This window comes from Carassius auratus, chromosome 47 (genome assembly GCF_003368295.1).
Source record: "Carassius auratus strain Wakin chromosome 47, ASM336829v1, whole genome shotgun sequence".
Taxonomy (NCBI): Eukaryota; Metazoa; Chordata; class Actinopteri; order Cypriniformes; family Cyprinidae; genus Carassius; species Carassius auratus.
The window spans coordinates 8238558-8256245 of NC_039289.1; the positions used below are offsets into that span (position 1 = coordinate 8238558).

At 36.4% G+C, this 17688-nt stretch overlaps 2 protein-coding genes across 3 annotated transcripts; one reads left to right on the plus strand and one right to left on the minus strand.

The window, feature by feature from the left end:
• Positions 1 to 9: 9 nt before the first annotated feature.
• LOC113064988 (semaphorin-4E-like) lies at positions 10 to 12383 on the plus strand. 2 transcript variants are annotated; one of them, XM_026236061.1, is made up of 15 exons: positions 10 to 138; positions 4439 to 4735; positions 5984 to 6129; positions 6245 to 6307; positions 6417 to 6515; positions 6763 to 6862; positions 6952 to 7062; positions 7700 to 7851; positions 7930 to 8102; positions 8974 to 9133; positions 9249 to 9471; positions 9675 to 9790; positions 10246 to 10409; positions 10673 to 10725; positions 11584 to 12383. In XM_026236061.1, the coding sequence occupies exons 2-15, from the start codon at positions 4636 to 4638 to the stop codon at positions 12300 to 12302; spliced, it is 2379 nt and encodes a 792-aa protein (XP_026091846.1). In that variant the 5' UTR covers positions 10 to 138; positions 4439 to 4635; the 3' UTR covers positions 12303 to 12383. The 2 variants fall into 2 exon arrangements, with proteins under 2 accessions (XP_026091846.1, XP_026091847.1); XM_026236062.1 differs by lacking the exon at positions 10 to 138 and adding an exon at positions 4084 to 4363.
• Positions 12384 to 14583: 2200 nt separating this feature from the next.
• On the minus strand, positions 14584 to 17385 carry LOC113064989 (secretory carrier-associated membrane protein 4-like). The gene is made up of 7 exons (XM_026236063.1): positions 17270 to 17385; positions 16735 to 16806; positions 16480 to 16608; positions 16212 to 16368; positions 16041 to 16142; positions 15187 to 15304; positions 14584 to 15089 (listed from the first exon to the last, which is right to left on the minus strand). Exons 2-7 carry the CDS (start codon positions 16739 to 16741, stop codon positions 14907 to 14909), a joined length of 696 nt encoding a protein of 231 aa, XP_026091848.1. The 5' UTR covers positions 16742 to 16806; positions 17270 to 17385; the 3' UTR covers positions 14584 to 14906.
• Between the last annotated feature and the right edge of the window lie 303 nt (positions 17386 to 17688).

Genomic DNA, 17688 nt, shown 5'->3' on the forward strand with positions numbered 1-17688 from the left:
ACACGCTATCGCTCAGGTGAGGAGGTTCGGGTTACGCGCACGCACTCAGGACCGTACTTTACTCTCGAATCGACATGTAGTATCTGAATACACGAGAGACGTTTATTCAGCCATTCGAGAGCATTTCTGACATCTCTGGTGAGTTGATTTATGTTTTTGGGCGAGTTGCGGTAATATTTGTTGCGCCTTAGTCGAATGAAAGGCTTAAATATTTAATTAGATGCTAGTCTTTTCTGTAACTGTGTATTAGTGTTTGTTCAGGGTTTACTGTGAATCCCTGTGTGTTGTTATGCTTTCACTTTGACATCTCTTTAAATGTATTGATCAAGAAAATAATGAATTTAAGAAGAAACGACAACGAAATAGATGCCTAATGCACAATACAGGTTATATTTCCACACTTCAAATGGCTCTAAAAGTTTTTAGACGCTTAAAAATGTCTAAGTGTCATTACATTTGATACAAAAATATCAGACCAAACTGAATTAATGTTGAAGTACAATAGCATAAGCATGAGTCTGAAGCCTTTTGATGATAAGACGATCTATGTGTTGTTCAGAATGAGGACGAAAAGTATTAATTTTTGGTTGTCAGATGATGCTGTTCATAATTAATGTGGTGAAATTCATATTTGGGTACTTTAGTAGGACACTTGTGAGGACTTGAGATGCACTGACTTCATATACAACTAAAAATCACCAGTTGATTAAATGTAATTGCTAAAATATCTCAGAAAAGTGACTTTCAGTGACATATTTTATCGTCTAAAGCGCCTGCAATTGTCACATTTTATGCAGAAACCACTGTAATGTGTGACATATCACACTTAAAACACTGAGATAAACTCAACAGCTTCTCAAATCGTGCTCAGACTTTTTTCCACACCTGTCTGTATACCCAAGTGTTCATGTAGTGCACTTACCTGCACTTTCAGCCTGAATGCTATTTTTTGTTACTGTCTTTGTTTGCTAAATATTTTCTATAGTAGTGCTCGGATTGCATTCTCGTTTGTTGTTGTTCTACAAAGAGCTTTAAGCTTTAACTGATGAATGCCACCTCTGGCATTCATAATAATAAAGCATATTTGTTTCAGCGAATTGAGTGAACAAAGGCCTAACCCCATGAACTGGGAGTGTTTTCCAGCGTAAAAGTGTTTCGCAAAACCAGTGACACATAAAGTGTTAATGAATCACTGAGTGATAGTTCAACCTGAACCACTTGAATACTCAGGAACTATTATCTTAAGCCGCGTTTCCACCGCAGGAACTTTACCCAGGAACTAGGGACTTGGTCCGGTACTTGGTGTGTTTCCACCGCAGGAACCAGGAACTAAATAAAAGTTCCGGGTAAAAAAATGCCCCCCAGAAAGTCCCTGCTGGCGAGGTGGTACTTTTTTAAAGTTCAGGAACTTTCGGGGGCAGGACTTTGGCGCTAAACATGCTGATTGGTTGAGTTCACGCAGCATTGGTTGAGTTCAACCACCATTTATTCGGATCAACATTTTCAAAATATTACTGTTATTGTGTCATGAAATGTAATTTTAAAAGTATTTCAGGCGAGAATGTAGTTGTTTGAAACTCAAATCTGTTGTTTATTTATAAAGACAGCGCCTATTTAAAAATGTGTTTCGCCGATCTCGTAGACGGTGAGCTCCACTCGATCAGCGGGAGCTCAGTCCTCATGTATCCGCAGAGAGCAGCCTCTCCTGGGATAGACTTTCTGATATGTGCCGCTGGCTCTGATGTGTCTTTAGTGGTTAAACATAAAATATAATTCAGCTGCGGGGTAAATCTAACAGGTTTTCTTTGGTCTGTATTCAATTTATCTATATGTTAAAATGAAAATAAAAAGGCAAGTCTATATAATATTTCTTTCATTGTAATGGCTGTATATAACATTACAATAATCCCTGAACTAAGTACATTTCTACAGCTGTTATTATGTTTAAATGAAAATGAAAGGAGGCAGTGGTATTTTATATCCTATTTCGTTTTATTGTAAATATACTGAGGGGAAAATTGCAGTAGCCAAAGCAATCTGAGTTCACGCAGCATTGGTTGAATTCAACCACCATTTATTCGGATAATTTTCAAATATTACTGTTATTGTGTCATGAAATGTAATTTTAAAAGTATTTCAGGCGAGAAGTAGTTGTTTAAAACTCAAATCTATGGTTTATTTATAAAGATCATGCCTATTTAAAAAATGTGTTTCGCCGATCTCTGCGACGGTGAGCTCCACTCGATCAGCGGGAGCTCAGTCCTCATGTATCCGCAGAGAGCAGCCTCTCCTGGGATAGACCTTCTGATATGTGCCGCTGGCTCTGATGTGTCTTTAGTGGTTAAACATAACATATAATTCAGCTGCGGGGTAAATCTAACAGGTTTTCTTTGGTCTGTATTCAATTTATCTATATGTTAAAATGAAAATAAAAAAGGCAAATCTATATAATATTTCGTTTCATTGTAATGGCTGCATATACACATTTCCCTGAACTAAGTACATTTCTGCAGCTGTTATTATGCTTAAATGAAAACGAAAGGAGGCAGTGGTATTTGATATCATATTTCGTTTTATTGTAAATATACAGTAAGGAAAATTGCAGTAGCCATGACGAGCAGACTGAAGTTATCAAGTACGCTGCTGTTTATAGATTTACCGGACTTGCGTCGTGGCGGATATCACACTCCTGAGACGAATGCACAAAGTCCAAAGTCCAAAGTCCAAAATCAGCGTACTTTTAAAAAAAAATTTTTTATCAGTGGTACTTTGTATTGAGAAACGCGCGCAGACCTACGTCACCAGTCTATTTGCCTAATCTACCCGGTACTTTACACCGCGGTGGAAACGCAGAAAGCAACAGGTCTGGGGAGAAAAAAGTTCCTGGGAAAAAAAGGTCCTGGTACAAATGTTCCGGGTAATTTCGGTGGAAACGCGGCATTAAAGGCCAATTAAAAAGGACTATATATATACACTGGAATTACCAGCTGTGCAAATTAGCAGTAAATGACATAACAGATATTAAACTGATTTTCTAGATTTAACCTTTGTAATTCATGACGTGTCACTGACGATGTCAGTAATTGCATTACTGTAATGAGGCATTTTTTTGCTTCATTATAATATCAGGGCTACTATTGCCCCCTGACAATTTTTACTTTATTTCCCCAAAAATTGTACAAATATTTTTATTTCATTTCTTCATCAGTCTTAGAAGAACTGTATTTAAGTCTTTTTTTTTATTTTTTACAAATCAAATTAAAATTTTATTATTTCATTAACTTATAATAATAAAAAATAAAGATAAATTACTAATAAAATGAATTAATATTTAAAAATATGTAAAAACAATATTTTATTATTATTTTATTATTAATTTTTTATTAATTGTATTTATTTATTATTAATATTTTAGTTACATTGTTTACATTTGTTACATTTTTTCATTTTGTATTTTAATTTTTTTTAAATAACTATTAGATTTATCATTGTTATTTAAAAAAAAAAAAAAAAAAAAAGACAGTTAATGCTACATGCTGTTATATATCAGTTGGCAAGTATGCAAATCTTGTATAAGCTTGATAAGTTTGAAACTGTTCAGGTCTACCGGCCCCGTGAGAAAGTGAACAGTTGGGAGAGGCTCGTCTGTTAAGTCCTTACTCAGAAATGATTCGACTGATGAACATGAGCAACGGCAGTCAACTGAATGATTCATTTGATTCATCCTCCAGGCCTGTACTTGACTAACTAGTAAAACTGTTTTGATTAGGCAAAGTAAAATCAAATAATGCTCACTTAATTTGCTGCACAAGCAAGCGCTCACTATTTTACTTGCTATTTTCTTCTATTTCACATGCTATTTAAATCTAATGTTATTACAGTATGTTCTTTTGTTGCTCAACCGAACACACAGTCAAGAGTGTCTCCTTTGAATGTAAACATTTCAAACGTGTCAGACGCTTAGGAATTTTCACGCACGGCCTCACGCGAACATACTGCTTGTTTCCAACCTCAGGCATCAACAATTTCAGGCATCATTGCACAACAGTCCACACATGTCTCAGCTTGCTTCTTTATTTAAGTCCTCGCACACGTCCTGTCAAAACTGAGTGCGAACATGACCTGTGTTTCTTGTTTTCAACGTTTGGAGAGCACAAATAGCTGTGATCTGTCAGCATGTGTTTTGATGCAACAGCAGTGAGTCACTGTCGAATTCCTGGTGGTAAAAAACAGTATTGCGAGTGCAGCTTTGAGCTGAGCTTTTTACTGAGGGATGAGTTCAAGTGGAGGGTTTTGTTTTCTATTGTCACGCTCCATTTGAAGTCTACGGTTCAGTGCAGTTCATGCAGGAACAGGACTTCAGGTGAATCTTTATGTTTGGGAAGTGGGAAGTGCCTTTTGAAATAGATCTCAGTTTAGTGCTGTTTTTGTTCAACAGATGTAGACGGGACAGCAGACAGTTGTTTTTTCCAGCCCTTCAGCATCCAGCATCATGGACTACGACCTTAAGCCTCGAAAACACTTAAACGATAAGGATATGGACGCCTACATAACCAGCCTACTATGGAAAACATGATTTAAAAGCTGATTTTCTTTATTGAAGCACTAATTTTATAGTTTTTGAGGAACAAAGCTATGTATTCTTTAATTGTCCTGCATGGCATCTTTCTGGCATGTGCCTACTCTGGAGGGAGCAATCTGAATAGCATCCCACGAAAAATCATTCAATATGAAGGTAAGATTAATCTTTGTTGAGTGAGTATAAAACTCACTGTATACCTGTGAGTTAAATATTAGCATCTACTTCAGTATTCAACCCTGTTACCTACGTTATTGTAAGAATGTATGATCAAACAAATATTTAGCTTTATGGGAAATGTGTAGTTTTCATATAACTGCTAGTTTATCTAGAATATTTGGTACCAAGTTAGTACCTTCTGAGTATTAGTTTAATTTTCAACCCTGTTACTTGCAACTTTCAGTTGGAAGATAAGATTCATCTACATAGGATATGTAGAAAATACAGTCTCATGTTTTTGATGATGTGTTAGAAAAACTATTATGTAACATTAAAGCTTCTTAACATGAAAATAGCTACTTGTAACATGTGAGGTGTCTGTCTACATCCCCTTATTAGGTTGATTTTGACATAAAATCTCTGAGGTCTTGAACTTTTTGGCTTGTTTCTAACAGTTAAAATAGTAATGTGTTTTGAAAATCTGTCTAAATTCTTTTTAATTTGTTGTTGTAATAACTTGACCAAAAAAAAATACCAAAAAATATTAAAAAATTTCTAACATTAAGTTGCAACCCTTTTACCACATGATTTTCCCCTTTTACCAAAAATATAAAATTCCTTTAACATTTTGACATCCAAGAAATAACATCACTTTCTACACTCATTTAAATGTCATTTAATTTTCAATTTTTTTTTACACCAATTGTAGTGTTGAGTGCATTCAACCAGTTCAGCCCTGTTACTAAAGTTATTGTAAGAACAAATGATCAAACTGATATTTTGCTTTGTTTATCAAGACTATTTGGTACTACACTACTTAATTTGCAACCCTGTTACTTGCAACACATTCTACCATTATTTATTTATTGTTTGTTTGTTTGTATAAACATATTTCTGGGGGAAAAACACAAATATTAGACATCGCAAATGTTGGTAACAGGGTTGAAAAATTTCAATCCCCATAGAAAATGAATGGAAATAAAACTATTTGCATATTGTTTACAAATATATGTTATATTTACTTTGATCTCCTGAAGTTGTTGATCAAACAGCTTTCAGTGATTAAACACCTCCTTTCATTGCATTTTTTTGTTTAACTCTATTTGAACCCTGATCATTGAACATCTCCACCCTGAGAGCAAAAGAAAAATTTCAGTTGTTACAATGTAATTCTTAGTTATAATGCTTCAGTGCCAAATAGATGAGGAATTGTTATTGATTGTGCATGTATGTTTTTGTTCTTAGATGACCATGTGATCATGTTTAAAGAGGAAGGAGTATGGAATTACTCCACAATGCTGATTAGGGAGGATCTGGGTTTGCTCGTGTTAGGGGCGAGAGAGGCCATCTACGCCCTTGACATAAACGATATCTCTGTTGCCAAGTCGAAGGTGCCGGTTTGGTTTCCTTTCCTTTATCTCTTCGCAACAATAAAACAGAATTCTTTGACCTTGCTTTGAAACGGCATGTATGTATAGTCTGTATTGATTTTTCTCCACCCATCAGGTGCCTTGGAAAGTCACAGAGGAGAAACAAAAGGAGTGCACGTCTAAAGGAAAACATCCTGACGTGAGTAAACCTCTCTTTAACTCCAACGCATGCTCACTAACACATCAACATATGCAAGTTCTCTGAACAAGGGAAACTATTTGATCCATCTGACTGATGATCTTTTCAGATCGACTGTCGGAACTATGTACGCATGCTGCATCAAATGAACGACAGCTTGATGTACGTGTGCGGGACAAACGCCTTTAGCCCAACCTGTGATTACATAGTAAGTTTTCATTTAAGAATTCAAAATATTAAATATGTAGATTTTTCTGTGATAGAATATTAAAATATAAAGACTACACATCTAAATAATTGTTTCTAAAATCTAAAAAAACTCACTGTTGTATCTCGCAATCCATCACTTTCTTCCTGGTATGTATGAGATTAGGTTTCATGTGAACCATTGGGTGCTAGCGTCATTCTGTAAAAAAACAAACAAAAAACATTTTGTTTTCATTGTTTTTGAATAGACGTACAGTGACGGGCAGCTGAAACTGGAGGGAAAGCAGGAAGACGGGAGGGGGAAATGTCCTTTTGATCCGTTCCAGAGATCCTCTTCCGTCATGGTTGGTATGTACGTCTTTCTTGCAGATTTAAGATAGTTTAAATGGATTGTGTTGGGGAAATTCTGTATATAAGTTATTTATTTTTTGTCACAGATCAAGACCTGTATTCTGCCACAACCTTAAACTTTCTGGGTTCGGAGCCGGTCATTCTCCGCCTGTCTCCCTTTCCACTGCGGACAGTGTTTAAGAGCTCTTGGCTCAATGGTATGTCAGATGTTAAGATAAAACCTCAGCAAGAAAACAAAAACGAATTACCCGCTTTTATTAGTACATTAGTAAAAGGCTTTGTGTTCAATCCTATTGTTTATTTAGTTGTAATAACAGAACATGTCATATCAATAATATCATTTGTTTAAAAATTAAGTTTAAAGTTTATTTTGAACTTTTTAGTAAAAACAAAAAATTAGTTAGAAAGGGTAACATGTTCAAAACTGCAAAATAAATCTGTCTTAGAATCAGTGTTATATTATTACTATTATTATTTATGTACTGTTGCAGTATTTAGAATGAATTTAAATGATCTTTTTTTTCAATTTTTGAATTCTTTAAATTCTCCATTTTAATTTTAGTTAAGTTCGTTATTGTTGTATTCTTTTGTCAATAAGTTTAGATATTTCTATTTGGGCTTAAACCTATTTCAGTTAGTTGCCAAGCTACATTTCCATTTATTTATTTTTTTGCAAGCTTTTAGGTTTTTCATCTTCTATTTATTTCAGCTTTATTTTAATTACCAGAACAATTTAGGTAGTTTAAGTTACCAATAGTTTAATTATATTTACACCTCAGTATCAACACTGTTTCTGAACGAAGTGAAAGACACATTTTTTTCTACCCACTCAAGAGCCAAACTTTGTGTACATGGATGTTGTCCAAGAAAGCGAGGACAGTCCCGAGGGTGACGATGACAAGGTCTACATGTTCTTCAGCGAGAACGCTGTGGAGTACGACTTCTATAACAAGCTTGTGGTGTCCCGTGTTGCTAGAGTCTGCAAGGTTACACTTCACTGATCCCTTTACCTTGGCATATTTAGCCCTGATCTTATTAAGACATCTCATTTTCCCGTTCTACAGGGCGACATGGGTGGTCAGAGGACCCTCCAGAGGAAATGGACCTCTTTCTTGAAGACTCGTCTGGATTGTTCTGTCCCTGAGCCCAGCCTGCCCTACATCATACAGGATGTCTTCCATGTACGCCACAAGAAATGGAGGAAAAGTGTCTTTTATGCTGTCTTCACCTCTCAGTCGTAGGTTTTGTCCTTTTTTCACACATTCTGTATCTGACTTTGCACATTTGTTCAGTTATTCACTGTTTACATTTACCACATAGTTCACTAAATAGAGTAAAGGTGCGGTCACATTAATCAAATTTCCACAAAGTTTTAACCAGGCAGCTTTTTGTTGCTCAAAGCTGTGAGAACAAGTTGAGCCCATTGTGAAATTGTGAAATTACTGTATTTCGCTCATGAAAAAATGCAGAACAAATGTAAACGTGATTGAAAATGAATAAGTTTGGACCAGGGTTATTATAGTTATATAAAATAAGCCATACAAAACAAATTTTTTAATTGAAATAAAATAAAAATTATTATAATAAAAAAAAAAATCATTTTTTTCTGTTAGTTGCCATATGTAGAGAAACTATATATGAAAAACCTAACAAAACAACAAAAACACAACTAAGCCTTAAAAAAAAACTATAAAAGTATCTCAGTGATACAAAAATGACACTGAATGATGGTTAAAAAGGTGGAACAGTCCTTTATAATTCCCACTTTACTGTTCACACTGCAACATATTTCCAGTTTTTAATCTGATTTCAAACCACATTTGAATTCAGTGTGAATTCTAAAAATGGGACTTGATGAGTTTTGTTGGCGTTGCAGATAGTGAAAATTTTGATTAAAAATAGTACAACACCTCATCCGCATTTCAAGTTCATGAGTATAACTCACTGTAAAATAGTGATGTAACGGATGTGAGTCACATGTCATTTAGATCTGAGAGAATGATAGGACTGATAATTAAACGATTGTCTGCCTCTTTCCTCCAATTTAGTCACAGTTTTAGTATTGCATTTTTAGCCAATAAAAGATGATGATCTGTTTGTGTATGCAGGAGCTCAACAGATCGGTCTTCTGCAGTGTGTGCGTACAACGTGACCGATATCAGCGAGGTGTTCTCACGTGGCAAATTTAAGACAGAGGTGACTGTGGAAATGTCTGATGTGAAGTGGGTCATGTACAACGGAGAGCTTCCAGTCCCTCGACCAGGAGCTGTAAGTGCTTGTTAGTGGTCTTACATAGTCTTACAGGCGATTCTTGTCACTTTTAGTTGTTAAAGTTTACAACAAAGTACATCTTATTTTCATCTGTTGATTCTCACCTTCGCAGTGTATCAACAACGCAGCAAAAAGTGCAGGAATAATGCGTTCGCTGGACCTCCCCGATAAAACCCTACAGTTCATCCGAGACCATCCCCTCATGGACGACGCCGTCCGTCCAATCACAGGCAAGCCCCTGCTGCTCAAGAGAGGCGCGCTGTTGACCAGACTCGTTGTAGATGATGTAACAGCACCGGACGGACAGTCCTATCCTGTGATGTTCATCGGCACAGGTGAGATCCCTGTTCGCTTCTAGGGCAGAGCAGCTCTTAACTGTCAGTTAGACAGTTGTTCACAGGAAGGTTAATTGTACTTTGGACTGAGCTGTTAAAATTACAACCTATTGAATTTGTGTTTTGTACGTTAATTAATGTGGAAAAGCTGGATATAGAATGATGTTTTGGTAATGCAAGTCAATTGTTTTGTTTTCCATCAGAAAACGGTTGTGTGCAGAAAGCAGTGAACTATGATGGAGAAATGCACATTATTGAAGAAGTGAAACTGTTTCAGAACGCTGCTCCAATTGACGTCCTAAGACTTCACCAGAATCAGGTACACAAAACTGAGACTGGGTATAGATGTAGATTTATACATCTATAGATTTATTCATGTAGTCCATAGTCTTTGTATGAACGATTCTAATAATGCTGCATATATTTGCTGATTAAATTATATTCAGATTCACAGGCTTTTCATTCTGATTCATTTGGGCATAGTTCAGTTCTAATATCCATTTTGCTTACATATGAATAAATTTCTCTCTGCTAACACTGTTTGTTATCAAGGGCATTGCTTCAAAATTCATGATTTCTAAATATTAAATATTAATCTGGCTCATAATATAAATCATTTATTTCAGGAAATGGGCTACACCGATTCTAGTGTGTTTACATTTTTGTATCAACTCTAAAGGACAATTGTTAGAAAGATTAAGTGAAGGAATATTTCATTGCATGTTTATAATGAAACAAATGCATGAATCCGCATGAGTTGTTTGTTTTGTCCAGTTGTATGCAGGCTCTGCGTCTGGGGTTGTCCAGATGCCCGTCAGCAGCTGCAGTCGTTATTTTTCCTGTGTGGACTGTGTGCTGGCCAGAGACCCTTACTGTGCCTGGGACGTCACAGTGCAGCGGTGCTCTAGAGTACCCACATCACCTGAGAAGTCAAAAGGGTAAAGCGCTCTCACACAAGTACAATCCTGTATCAAGGAAAAATTGCCAGATGTCATTATTAACTTGCCCTCATGTGATTCCAAACCAACATGACTTGATTTTCGTAACACAGGAGGAGATATTAACAGTTGAAATGTAAAATCTTTCCTTGTATTTTCATAGCTGAGGTTTAGTAAACTATTAAACCATTTTGCATTTGAAAAATCTACTGGACTTTATGCAGAATATGCTAACAGTAAACATCAAACTTTTTGCATTTCAGCCATCTGATACAAAGTCTAAAGGACGGGGATGCCACTCGATGCCCATCAACAGGTTTCTATCTACTTGTTTCTGATGCAATTTTAAAGGAATGGTTCGCTCAAAAATGAAAAGTTGCTGAAAATGTACTCGCCCTCAGGCCATCAAAGAGTTTGTTGGAACAGATTTGGAGAAATGTAGGATTCCATCTCTTGTTCATCAGTGGATCTTCTATAGTGAATGGGTGCCGTCAGAATGAGAGTCCAAACAGCTGATAAAAACAATAATCCACATGAATTCAGACCATCAGTTAACATTGTGTGAAAAAAGCAAATCAATCAAGGCATTTTAACTTTAAAACCATTGCTTCTGGCCATAATAAAAGGCCGTAATCCATAATAACACTTCCTGCAGTGAAAACGTCCATCTCTTTGTTGTCCTCTCACATCAAAATCGGATTCTGTTCAGAGCTGTTTTTGCTTGTAAGTGGTGCTTGATCCGTGCATATTTCTCTTCTGATTCAGCCAACGTGACTTTTTCACTTTAGAAAGGAATATTATGGATAGAGGATTCGAATTTTAGCTGGAAACAACAGTTTAAAGTTAAAAACGTCTTGATGGATTTGTTACAAACATGCAGCTTTTCACTTCACTATACATTAACTGATGGACTGGAGTGGTGTGGATTACTTGTGGATTATTGAGATGTTTTTATCAGCTGTTTGGACTCTCATTCTGACGGCACCCATTCACTGGAGAGGATCCACTGGTGAGCAACTGATGTAATTCTGAATTTCTCCAAATCTGTTCATATGAGGAAAAAACTCATCTTGAATCGCCTGAGAGTGAGTAAATTTTCAGCATTTTTCATTCTGCTGTGAACCATTCCATTTTAAAACCATGGCTCTATTTAACACGTGTTTCACATTTTCAGCTCCCGTGGAACCAAAGATCCAGACCCTGGTGCTGGGAAACAACATTAGGTTGCTGTGTCATCCAGACTCTAACTTGGCCCAGGTCACCTGGAACTTTGCTGGAAAGCCACTCCCCTACTCAAACAGGAAGTATACAATTTCTAATGAAGGCATCCTTATCTACAACGCTTCTACCACTGATGCTGGACGCTACACCTGCATGTCAGTTGAGCGGGTGAAAGGGAGAGACTACACCCAAACACTGGCCATTTATGACTTGTGTGAACAATCAGCAGCGGTTGGGACAGATAAGATTAAGACCACATTGGGAATCCTTTTTGAAAGCTACACAACATCATCAGGTTTGCATAAACCCGAAGAGCCTCCATCATATTCAAAAAATCTGAGCAGTGAGAGAAAATGGATAGTAATGCAAGTGGTGTTGGCCGTGCTGTCCGTTATGATGGCATGTCTGCTGATCTGGAACCTGTACATGGGTCACATCTCTCCATTTATGTGCTGTGGGAGACAATCAATCAAAAGCCCCAGGAATCTCCCAGAAAGGGAATACATGCACACAGGAAATGATTATGTGGACGGTAAACAGCAAATGGCCAGGCCGTGTGTCACAACGAACAGTGGTCTAGAAGTCACTAGCTTCCACAGGAATATCACCAATGGGGATACACCAACGGACATTTTTATTTTAAAGAACATTACAGAAGAGTCTGAGATTTAAGATTTCTATTTACATAATGATTTTGTATAGTTTCTATACCTATTTATTTTTATTAATAATAAATACAAATATTTTTAAAAATTCTTTTTTTGCAAAGTTAGTTTAAAATGCAATGCAAGTAAAATTTTAACTAATTTAAATTCAAAGAAATGTATACATTTTTAACTAGAAAAGCAAGGTTTGTCTTTACATAGCTTTGTTAGAAGATTTTGGTACATTTGCTGCCCAATCAAAAAAAAATGTAGGGAAACATCCTACCAATAGGTGCGTACAAAATCACATACCAAGTAGCTATTACATTTGTTACGGAAACTCTTTGCAACATTCACTCTCTGTCGAGTACAAAGCATACAGGTCAGGATTTTTTGGTGCCATGACCCGGTGTTGCACTCAGGTACACATTTCTAAAAGGGTTCATTCACCCAAAAATGAAAATTAGGCTGCATTTTAATCACCACCGAGGCATCCTAGGTGTATCTGTCAGTCTTCTTTCAGATGAATTTGTTTAATCGTAGTTATATAACAAACTGTCTATGATCTTTCAAGCTCTATCATTGGAGTCAGTAGGTGGTGCATTGCTTCAGTCCAAAAGACGTGAAATAAAAAAGTGCCCTTCCATAAAATTTTGTAAAAGAAAAGGGTCTCAAACAGCTCCGAGGGGTGAACAAAGGCCTCCTGTAGCAAATCGATGTGGGAATTATATATATATATATATATATATATATATATATATATATATATATATATTATACTCCGAAAGTCTCATCTGAAAGAAGAAAGTCAAATACATCTACAGTAAAACACAGCCTGATTTTCATTTTTGGGTGAACTAACCCTTTAACCAACTACGACTATTCTTTCTCTGTTTCACCTCCGTTAATACTGAATTTGGACATACTACTAATTTTGCCCACTATACATTAAGTATTCCTATTCAGAAGCGAGGAGCAACTACAATAAAAAAAACTTCAATCTAAAAAGGAATGTTTTTATTGAAATGAAGTTAATTAGAGAGCCAATATAGTCACATGTTAGATACAGAAGAGTTAAATACTTTGGCTACACAAGGCCAGTCCTGGAATGTTTCAAAATCAGCCTCCTTTGGCTCAGTGGAGGGAGATCTTCAACATATAGATCAAGTCACGTTCATACTGAGTGCCTCCTACCAACCACTTTGGAAACACAATATGAAGCACGATGATTACTTAAATGAAACAAAGATTAAATGCAAAGTAATACATATTTAGAAGCCGATATTAATAACAGCTCAGGAGGATACAGCCACATCCACAACTAGAGTTGTAGGACTTAAGGGAAACTTGACCGCTATTGGTTCACACATGCTTAATTTGCATGAAGAATTAAGGCGGTCTTCATTTCGAAGAGGTGAAAAGCTTTAAACAGAAAAGCAAGCAGGCACAAGATGTGTTTGCAAGAAACATTCTCAGTCATAGACCTTAAAAAATCTGCAGCTTAAAAATGGTGTGTCATATGCAAATCATACCATTTACAAAGACATTTAATTAATGTTTGTGGATCTTGAAAGTCTGAGCGAATAATTAACCGAAGTTTGAAATGAATCGCAGAAGCACTGATGTGGACATTTCTTGAGGTAAATGGAAAAGCTGCCATAATTTAGAAAAACGTTTTGGCATGCTTTTTCCTCTATAAAAAAAACAAACAAACACTTTTCCTAAAACGGTAATGTGATTGTACAGAATACTGTCATATTTAGTACATGCATATGTGTGCTACATGATTCAGTGAATTGATATGAAACGATTCCAATTTCATTCTCAAGCAAGAAAAATGGAGTGATAAGATAAATCAAGGCTCAGATGAATTCATCAACGTAATAGTGTCCTTTTTTGCTATTTTTATACTCATGGTCCACCACTTTGCTGTCGCTTTGAGAGTATTTGAAGTAGCAGTTAGCTTGTTTTGCTAGGTTATTGAACCTACGGAGTGGCGTTTTGTAAGAATTTGCACCCAGAAAAGTGGTTTGAAACATTTTCAATCAGATCATTCACATTAAAGTGTTAGTTCACCCAAAAATCTAAATTTTGTAATTAACCCTTATTGTTGTTCCAAACCCATAAGACCTCCGTTTATCTTCGGAACACAGTTTGAGATATTTTAGATTTAGTCCGAGAGCTCTCAGTCCCTCCATTAAAACATGTATGGACAGTATACCGTACACACAGTTTCAATGGAGGGACTGAGAGCTCTCGGACTAGATCTAAAATATCTTAAACTGTTTCCGAAGATAAACTGAGGTCTCACGAGTTTGGAACGGCATGAGGGTGAGTCATTAATGACATCATTTTGACTTTTGGGTGAACTAATCCTTTAAAGTGTTCAAATGTTTAACTTGAAAAAAACTATTCAGGTTTATATAGATTTTTTAAGGAGTGGTTTAACATTAGAGATTTTTGCTATATATGTATATATAGAAAAACATTGTATAAATGTAAAGCAACTATTCACAAACCTGCGATCTAGTCAAAGTGTTTTCTCGAAAAGGTAACGTCCCACTGCAAACTGCCCCTTTACTTTTAAGACAACCAGTGGTACTCTGGCTTCATCTGTAGTTCATATAAAGTATCACCAGGGTCCGCTCTCTGGGTAATTGGGCACAGTGGCTGGATACTGGGGCAGGCTGGGGCCAGTTTGAGAGATGGCGTTGAATCCAGCTTGCCTCACAGGGGCACTTTTCCACACACCCGTGCTCCATTCTTCCTGTGCCTGCTGAAAACTGCCTCCTCCACCGCGATACAGTCGATGAACCTAGTAGGGGACAGGAGTGATGTCACACATTGCTCTTTCATTTTGATTTAAGGGTTTACTCATTAAGGGTCGTGTGTACTGTATATGCAAATCATACCTTGATGAGAATGAACACCATTAGAGCTGTATCTATGGTAAAGAGCAGAGCACAGATGAGCATGAATATAGCCGAGACTACATTCGTGCCAAAATATGACACCGTGGCAATCCAACCACTGCAATAAAACAGAAAAATATGGAAGTTTTAAGATACTCACACAATGACTAAGGCTGCATTTATCTGATAAGAAATATATAAAAGTATTAATTTCTTACTGACTTTAATAATGTAGTGCCGAAATGTGAAGTTTGTATCTTTTTTTAGGATGCAATCAATCAAAAAAGTCACAAATTACCATGTATGATAATTTGGTTTTGTAGTTATTAAAACAATGACAACAAGCGTATGTTCAATGCCTCTACTGCCTAGTCCTATGAACTTCCTTTTTAAGGGAACCAAAAAAAATGGTTGTGGTAATTGACATTAAACCACAAATGATGTTAACTGAACTCATCAAATGTTGTGTTCTCAAATTCAAGGTGACAGACCAAAGTCTTGTCACCATACAGACAAAAAGTTCACTTCAAAACTGAAAAAAACTGATGAGTTTTGGTCATTGACTTCCATAGTATTTTTTCCATACTATCCCTGTACAGCGTGTGACTTGTTCTTGCAAACAACGTTAATATTCTCTTAACATTCAACGTTAACGTAAAGTAACAGCGTTCCACACTGCATGGCAAAATAAATACTTCTTTGGCAAGAGGTGAAATGAAATGTCAGTCACTAAACCACCAGTAGCAAATAAAATCTTAGGGTGGCACCAAGGAAAACCAATCAGATTGAACTGATGCCCCTCCACCAAAGCTCATATTGAATACTGAATTTCCTAACATTTAAACATTACTCACCAAGCACCCCAACCTGATATTCCAAGACTCTGAATGAAGGCAAGAACACATTGCAAAAAGAAAATGAAGAAGAATGCCATGAAGTTGCAGGAACTATCAGCCCTAAAAAAGAAAAAACGGGTAAAAGTGAAAAATGCAAACCGCTTTCATTTCCCAAAAAGGGTTCCTTACCGGAATGCTTTATAGAGTGGCCTAAACCAGCAGGTGTAGCTACATGGGCTGAAAACCAGCAGCCAGAGAAGCGCAAACCCAAAGTTGTCCACGTCGCCCCCCCCAGCCCACCAGGCTATGCAGGCCACCACATTAACACATAGTGTGATACAGTACACTGAAAAATAGAAATCTCAGTCATTAGATGCTTCAGTCAAAGTTAGGAATTTGAACTTTGGTAAACCTGAAACCAGACTATTCCCAATAGAGTTTACATTTCTTTACTCACACATCCAAAGATGGTAAATTCGACGCACAAGCTGCTGGTAGGGCTGTGGGATTTCCTCAGCCACGTTCTGGTAAAAACATGGCTTTATGCGCATAAACTTTGGCAGAGGGGGGAAATTGTTTGCTCGATCTGTCCGGCAACAATGGAAATTAATCATTTTCTAACTACAGCAATAGCAATAAACAATTTTCCATTGAAAAGCAACTGAAAAAAGTGAGATTCATACATTTTATATGCCAACCAAACCTGACTTACCCGTCATTCTCGATTTGGAGAAAGTGTTGAATGTTTATGTTTCCGGTGGTAGTCAAATTTTCTCTCTCTGACCTGATGAATTGAAGTTTTCAGTGAAAAAAACAAAACCAATTATAATAATAAAATACAAATATTGTAAAAACGGGCGAACATTCTTAAAATTAGATGAAAAAAAATTATAATCAGCCTTTTGTCTTTAAGTTGTGATCACATTAATATGAAACATAACTGTTTAACACACTTGAGCCACATTAGATCATAACAGTAGTCTCCAAATAACATAAATGCATATTTTGTATTTAATATGTGTTCTTATTGTTTATAAAAGTGCCATATTAATGATTTTTCACGGTATTAATGATATTTGAAAACATAATACACGCCAGCAGCTAACCATGTAAAAAACTGCAGTAGAAAAAATGGTCAAACTATAAAACTTCTACGCCAATCAGAAATATAATTTAATGTGCTTAAGAGAAAAGCGACTGCTCCTATAATACTCAGATAACGTTACATATTCTTAATCATACGATACCTGTGCACCGCTAAATAGTTTGATAAGAAAGTGTCTGCTTGTCTGCTTTGAATTCTGGCAATCCCGTGGCGGACTAGGTATATTATGGGAATTGTAGTTCTAATAAGGCTTGTTTTTGCATGTGGTGGACGGAAGTTGTAACTGTTAAAGACTACAAGGCCCAATCAGAGATCATTAAAGGTGTGGTCAGTTTGCCTTGTGGCAATGTATGAATATGACCCGTTTATGTTATTTTGGCAGAAGTTTGTTTGAATGTTTTCGTGCTTTGGAATTAAGGATTATTCACAGTCTTATGCGGAATTACTGAGGGTTGCTTTTAAAATACAAATCTGGAATGTTTCCAGCCTCTCAAAGCCCTCCTCAGAAACACTTTTTATTCAGGTAAAAACCTGTTTTTATACAGTCTATGGTAAAAAAAT